Source organism: Berghia stephanieae, chromosome 3 (assembly GCF_034508935.2).
Source record: "Berghia stephanieae isolate SIO BIC M18660-M18661 chromosome 3, UCSD_Bste_1.3, whole genome shotgun sequence".
Classification (NCBI taxonomy): Eukaryota; Metazoa; Mollusca; class Gastropoda; order Nudibranchia; family Aeolidiidae; genus Berghia; species Berghia stephanieae.
In genome coordinates this window covers 51,813,674-51,821,964 of record NC_088362.1, presented here as the reverse complement: position 1 = coordinate 51,821,964, position 8,291 = coordinate 51,813,674, and the positions used below count along the sequence as shown (strand labels likewise).

The 8,291-nt window shown below is 34.0% G+C and overlaps 1 protein-coding gene across 3 annotated transcripts in view; it reads right to left on the bottom strand.

The window, feature by feature from the left end:
- Positions 1 to 5,402: 5,402 nt before the first annotated feature.
- Positions 5,403 to 8,291, bottom strand: part of LOC144967968 (small conductance calcium-activated potassium channel protein-like) — a 137,754-nt gene continuing 134,865 nt past the window's right edge. For all 3 annotated transcript variants that reach the window (XM_078905793.1, XM_078905792.1, XM_078905795.1), the window contains one exon: positions 5,403 to 6,628. In XM_078905793.1, the coding sequence (XP_078761919.1) occupies positions 5,421 to 6,628 (1,208 nt within the window). In that variant the 3' untranslated portion in view covers positions 5,403 to 5,420. The remainder of the gene's footprint in view (positions 6,629 to 8,291) is intronic.

The window sequence follows — 8,291 nt, the reverse complement described above, 5'->3', positions numbered from 1 at the left end:
TAAAACAAAAATATCCTCTTTTGAGATAAACAGTGAAAAGTCTTACCATAAGTGTCTAACCCAATGTCTCTGATAGTATTTTTACTGCCAAACACTGGCAAAGCGCTTTTTGTATAATTTATTGATAAGAAAACTTTTCTTGCATAAAAAAGAGCAATTATATAGTGCAATGTCCGCTTAACGTGCTCAAATCGCTTTGCAGGGGGTTCCTAGCCAACAGGCAGCAACATTTTACAAATAGGACAAAACATGACGCCTGTTAGGCGATATTACATTTTTTTTCCGACAGAGATAACGTCGACCAGGGATTATTTTTTTATACCTGAGTACGGTGCGAGAATGTGAGTAAAGAGCCTTTTCCAAGGACTCAACTATGTGCCGCTCAGAGCGGGACTTGTACCTAGGACCTTCTGATTAGAAAGCGAGTGTCACTCAAACAAGAACACATAGTCGCTGGTGGTGGTGGCACCGTATTTAAGTGTAAAATGAGTACCTGGCCATAATCAGCGTTTTATCTGTCCGAAAATGACATGTTTAGTGCTATTTTTGGCTAGGGAACCCTTGTAAAGCACTTTGAGCACAGTTTAGTGGATATTGCCCTATACATTTTCAAGTTTTGAGGCAGTCTGCCACATTTCTGAATTCCATTTGTCTTAAATACTAGAAACCCAATAAACTTTTCTCAATGCATTCGTCCTATATTAAGTACCTTACGCCAATATCGTGTTAAACGAGCAAGTGAGTCTCAATGAATGTCAGCAACCACATCACTGCCGTACTCTGGAAAAAATCATTTTTAAAAAATTTGGCCAGAAAACCGGTCCTTCAAATATCGATCGATTAAAATGTCCCTCATCTTGACAAAAACTCTCAAACTTGGAATTTAGCAAAGTCTCAAGTTTGAGAGTTTTTGCCAAGATGAGGGTCACTTAAATAAATCGATATTTAGAAGATGTGATTTCTGGCCAAAATTTCATATTTGTGTTTTTTTTTCTACAGAATTTGGCAGACCAATGGCTATTACAGATGGTTAAACCATCACCTTGTTATGAAATAAATTTGTTCGCATTTTGTTTTTGAAAATATCCCAGCTACAGAAGCTCGAATTATTAACACACGAGAGAGTATTTCAAATTCAATTTACATGAACTATCAGTTCTAACTATTCTTATTAGGAGAAGCAGAGCTTTTGAGCAACATACAATTGAGATATATATATATATATATATATATATATATCTTGTGATTCAAATCGACAATAATGATATCCAATCATAGACAACTAATCAACCATGTTTTTGACTGTCCCAGAGTCCATTCTTTATTTCAACTTTCAAGTAAATTTCAACTCCTCTTTCGCACATTAACAATAAATTTCAAATTTTAGCCAGAAACACTTATAACTTCAAATTATCAACGAAATAAAAAGAACTCCCACTTTGTCGAACTCTTAAACAAAAAAAAATTAAAAAATTTGGACGTCATTTTTAATTAATCGATATTTAAAGGTCGAGTTTTCTGGCCTAATTTCTTTTTCTATTTGTTTTTTCTTCAGAGTACGACAGAACTTGTCAAGATGTCCAAAGGTTGGATTTAAGAATCTAACAAATTAGTCATAGTCAAATATTCTACTGAATTGTAAGTCTTCAATTCTAAAAATTTCTTTCATGTTTTACAATATAAACACATTTTTAGCACAAAATATTGTATATTGCAATCCCAGACAAAGAAATTAGAGACACGAGAAAAAAAAAATAATCTAAAAAATCTCAGCTTTCCTAGACTTCAGTCAGTCTTAGTCTTCCTGATTATCTGACAAATGTGCGTTTCTTTAGCCAACCCTGCCACGAGTGCAGGAAGACATAATTTAGAACCATGGGACTCATGGAGCTGGAGCCTAATCCTAGTTTCCGTTGTATCAATTAAACAGAAACAGGTGCTTGTCACATTTTGGATGAAACACTGATCTATCGCAAAGTAATATCCGCCACACCTTACAGACCCAGCTACCAAGTCACTGCTGGATAAACCGCGAGTCAGATTTTTAAACAAATTTCGATTGTACACGAGATCCATACTGGTCCCGTTACTTTTGAAACGATTGCTCAACCACTGAGCTATCGAGGCAACTAGGGGTAATATTTTTTCATGAATGTTCCTATGTGATACTGAATTCTAAACTACTCTTAAGACTAACACTTTGCATCGACAAATGCCTGCTTTCTAATTTTTCACTTTCATACAATTAAATACAATCATATAATATAAATACATTACGTACCTTTAAGACCCGTTATTTGCTATCTCAACATAATAAGTAGAGAAGCCAATTCAATCTTGAAATACTAGGAACAACGTCAACACGGTCTGTATTGCTATTTGAGAATAAATTATTACAAACCAATTCTTTGGGAATTGAAATCTCAATATAAGTTATTTGACCTTTCTACAAACACAATGTCTAGTATTTATTACATTGTAAACGTGTCACTTAGAAAGAATATGTTCGGAATAAATTAGGTATATCAATAGTATTGGTTACCAAACACTGGACTTACCTGATAGTTTACATTTTCAGGATCACAATTTTTCAAAGTTTGTCTAGATTTAGACCAAGACATTATATTATTTTTATTTTTCCAGTAAATCCAATGACGTCAAAATCTATTACATACTGAATAAAGGTATCGACAATTAAATTAGATTTTAAAAAGTCATTAATGACCTATTGTGTGAAAACAAAAAGCCCAATTAAATGAAATAATAAAAATTAAACATAAACTCATTCGATAGACTCAAGCTCAACAAGTGGTCTTCGATAATAATGGCTTCGATTTGACGTTTACTCATTTGAAGGTCTGATAACCCAAACTGTGATAGGCTCAAAATATCGTCCATTACAGCAATGCTATAATAAGCCCAGAAATGCGTTCGGTTATCAGACTTGCAAATGATAGATTGATAAGTTCAAGTTCAAGTAAGAATCAAATAATACATGCCATATCAGTTTACGAGGCGTCAAGGATTAAAGTCAAGAAACCATTTTAAAAAATTGATATGAAGTTTAAAAAAAAAAAAGTCAATAATGTTCATTTTGAACCAGGCCTTTAAATATAATATATTTTGACGTATTAGCCACTTCCACCTTTAGTCATTTCAGTGTCAATGCAAAAGGAAGATCGTGTAAAGTTTACAGGTCTGAAAAAACAAAAGATCCCCCCCCCTCCAACCCCTCCCCCCCCCCAAAAAAAAAACCCAGGGAGATAAAAGATGATACAAAACCAACCTTAAGATCTGTTATTGCTATTTAGTTATGGTCTAAAATAATTAAGCAAACTATAATGCATAAGACACATAATTCAAATCTCTTTTCCCAAGAGAAATTGAAAATTTCTATTCTACTTGTGATTTGAAAAAGTGTGTTTGAAACAGTTCCAGTGAAAGAAGAAAGAAAAATACAAGAAACAATACAAAAAAAAAAACAAATTGCTTTATCTGACACTTTTTCACACCTTCTCCCTATTTTGTCACTTATGTACTTTACTTATTGTGCAACTTCTAAATAATGTGCAATAATGTGCTGAGGTTATAAATCAAGAAAAGTAATCGAGACAGCAAAAGTTTCTGGTCCGATTGTTTGGTATGTATATCCATTACGCTACAAATGTGCTCTAAGATTGGTCTAACACAGACATTGTAGCACATGATGTTAATATTTTCCTCCTGAAATTTAAAGTTCTTTTTTATATCGGGGGAAATTTTAATATTGTTATTCCATGACATGTTGTAGTATCCTAGTTAATCAACTGTTGCCTTTAAATCCAATTTTTGTTGGTATATAATGCAGTCTGGTTCAATTTGCTTCAGTTTGTAAAGAATTTCCACATTTTCGTTCCCATTCCTGCAGTTTGTTGAGTGAGGTCGTTTTATAGGATATCAGTGTTTTCAAATGTTTTAACACTCTCTCTAGCGGATTACAGTCAGCAAAAGACTTTAATTTGGTTCTTTCATCGACTCTCCCGGAACTTTCATTTATGTATTTTAGAAACAAGAGCAGTCGAAGTTCAGACCCCAGTGTAACTCTAGACAGAACTAGTACAGATGTAGACAAATACAACTTTTTGTATTCGATTTGTTGAGAAAGAGACTATCTATGAGAGAAAATTATTCGAAATCACATAGTGTTCTAGCTATGCCATAAGGCTCTTTCTGTGGATTTTTTCAACTTCATATCTACTTGATCCATTTAGATAAAACTATTTATATTAAGTATCTAATATTACATCACAGTTGAGATTAATACCGGTGCTACACTAATAAGTATGTCATCGTTAATGAAAACAAATGAAACAAATAACTAGCATATTGGAACTAATAGTCTACACATAATTAATGATGAAATAACATTACATTCAAGTTACAATTATCACCTCACAAACAACAAAATTTTTGATGGTATAAAGGATAAAAACCTTCAGTGTGCTCAAATAAGCAAACTTGTCTATCAAAATATTCTTTTGAATCTAAAAATAAATTCCACTTCCCTATAACTATAATATATATATAATATATATATATATATATATATATATATATATATATATATATATGTCAAAAATATACTGGTCATTTTAATCTTGTTGTAAACAAATATCTAAATCCATCTATCATAATTTGGTGTTGTTCACACAGCGAAATCCTCAGAAACAGAATGAATTAACTAGAAAACAATATCGTTAATTTTCTTTAATTCTAATAAAACTCTACACACTTGATGATCTCTCTAATTTCTTTTTTTAAATATATATATATATATATATATATATATATATATATATATATATATATATAGATATATATATATATATATATATATATATATATATATATATATATATATATATATTGCCGTGTCAAAGATGGTTGAAATGATAAATATCCTTTATACATCAGACACTTAAAGAGGTCTTAAACTTCCTCATTAAAACAACATTAAACAAAACACATCATTTAGCAGTTAATATATGATTAATGTCACAAATACATTTTCTTTATTTTTTTACCTCTGTATACAATCATCTAACCCAATTTATTTTAATCAAATCTCAAATTCCATAAGGGCATGGGAGATGGCCGGGTGGATTAGGCAATGAACTTCCACCCATGAGACATGGGTCGGAACCATTCTGTCAGCATATCTTTCTCTCTGTGACTAAACAACCCTATTGTACACTTGGCAGCGTTGCTGACGACTGGGTTATCATGATCTTTTCTCGAGATAAACCCTAAAAGAACTTCCTCTGAGGAAGAATAAAAGGAATTATTTATTTTATATATATCTTAATTCCTCTCAACATTTTATTTACAAATAATAGAATCATAAACAAATCCAAACCATTCCATTTTTGTCGTTCATTTCTTTATGAAGAAGTCTTAGAAGTAGAAGAAACTCCATCGGTTCGAGAATTACTCAAAGCACAGACATTGTCGTAAACCATTGCCAACGTGTTCTCCATACCAGCGATTCGTTCTTCCAAAGAGATCTGCCTCATCCTGATAGATTTGACAGAAGCTGAAATCTCGCTTTGAGATTTACTGACTTCGACCAAAGTTACCGCGTTGTCGTAAAGCCGTCGTCTCCTATTTTTTAATTCCCGGATGTTGTAAATCGCAGACAATAGCAGAGTCTGCAAATGTAGCAGCTTTCTTTCCTGTGCTGGGGTTTTATTGCTAATTTTGTTGTACTTGTACATTTTCCATCCACACTTCACAACATTTGCCGCCTGAACTTTCAATTTATTGCCAATGTCTATCTCTAGAACGAAATCATGAACGTATTTTTCCGCATGAGAGAGTTCCAATTTCCTGGCTATCACGGCTACCACCAGCGCCGTGATCCCCGTTCCCATAATTCCCGTAAGAATAGCTATGCCACGTCCGCAGTAAGAATTTGGAACGATATCGCCGTATCCGACAGTCAAGAATGTTATGGCATTTAACCACATTGAGTTCATGAAACTACCGTGTACATTGGCGTGTTCGGCATCATTATACATCTCACAGAGTCTAAGTGTCCAACTAGTGATGATGAAAAATCCTAGCATAAAAACCACGAGGAAATAGTCCGGGTAGAGCGTCATGAAAGATTTGAAGATAAACCGGAAGTTGAAATGAACTCGATTTAGCGCCCCCAAGCTTTGGCAAGAAGCATCTTGATAAAGACGACTATGAAGCATGATGAACCTGCACACGAGATAAAGTCGTAGAAACATTGGTAAGGACAACACAACGTCCAGAGGAACGCTGACGGGTTTTTGAACAAGGTTTCCATCACTATCGGTCGTGTACCATTTGATGTAGAATTCACCAGGTATGGGGTGTACCATGCAGATGATGATTTCGACCATGAAGGTGAATATCCTTCGTTTATCCATTGCCAGACGCCAATCGTCCATACTGTTGTTGATGGTGAACAGTTGGACGCCAAGCTTGTAGTAGATAAAGATGAATATGAGCAATGCCACGGTAGATGCGGTCATCGAGATTTTTAGAATGATAGACATCGCATCTGAACGAGTGATGATGTTCGCGGCTGCTAGTTCTGTTTCTAAAACCATCAGCATGATCCCTGTGAAAAAAAATTGAACCAATAAATATTAACATTGACATCACGTCCTCCCCATGACTAATGAGCTTTAAAATGCTTCATTTATTCCCAAACTAGTGATACGGTACAAATTGATAACGTCGCACGAGACCAGTTGCCTGTTAGACGTCTTTAAAATTTTCTTGTATTATTTAAATGTCTATCATTACGAGAATAAAGAAACTGAGGGGAAAATATGATGACTTAAATCTTACAGTTTCACCATTTTACCAATGCACTGACGTCACGCCTTTCTTTACTTTGATAAGGAAGGATTTACTTCATGATCAATTGAAACATATCGTCAACATGTCAAACGTTCTTAAATTGAATATATATAAAAAAAATTCGATCCATATATCTAGTATATTTAATAAACTGGCCAATATTAGCCTGCATTTGTAGACTCTATTACTGGACTGGACTCCTTTGATGTTGATGGCCGCAAAGACTCGCCACATTTCCAGAATATTTTGAGGGTCCCCATCAGTGTATTAAATAACTGAAATGACAACATCCGTTTTATCAGGAAGGGCAGGACATCAAATTAAAACATTTGAATAAAAAATTCCTCCTCATAGAAAAATAAAATTACCAATCAGGATTTCTTTTCCTTTATGTATTTTTACTGTCACTTTTCAAAGGTCTTAAAATTCACTCGGGTCTCTTTTACGGCTTCAACATCAGACAGTCGACTAAACCCTTTGTATAAAATATATTTTAGAAACAAAATTGTTTTCCCCTATAATTAAAATATTATCAACAAGCCATTGATAATTTAACAAGTCTAACACAATCTTATTTTTAAAATGTCTAGGTGGTTATCTAAGTCAAAGGCCCGACAAAATCAGCCATTACTTAAAAATAATAAGGCTAATACCAGGTTATCTGATTTTCTAGCCCAATCGTTCACCTAGTAATAGCATTCTATGAGACTTTGATGTAAAATGTCTGGCGTTGGTTAATGTGGAGACTCAAATTTCTGACCTATCAAGTTTCCAACTGTTCGTTTAACAATAAACTTTTGGCAATATAATGATTATTATTATTGCCGTTAACATTATCACATCATCATCATCATCATCATCATCATCATCATCATCATCATCATCATCATCATCATCATCATCATCACCACTACCACCACCACCACCACCATTATCATCATCATCATCATCATAATCATCATCATCATCATCATCATCATCATCATCATCATCATTATCATCATCATCATAAACAACATTTTCACCATCATCATTATAATCAACATTTTCACCATCATCAATATCATCATCATCATCATCATCATCATCATCATCATCATCATCATCATCATCATCATCATCATCGTTTCTAACATTATCCAATCCAAATACAAGTATCCAGATCGCCATGCGTAACAAACGCCTGACCTTATCTTTGACACTATGTCGTTCGATTTCGTCGGCCAGATGTTTGTTGTTTTTGTCTAACTCCGTCGGCAGTGAGAAATTGTCTATTGACCATTAATGGGAGTCGATCCACAAGGGAATCAAACCCGTGACTGGGCTCCCCAGTGGATATCGTCCAGTCTATCGCTCATGTGAGCGACAGGTTTCATTTCGAAAGGTCATTAACCTTCTTGCTTCGGTTTTTTGTTTAA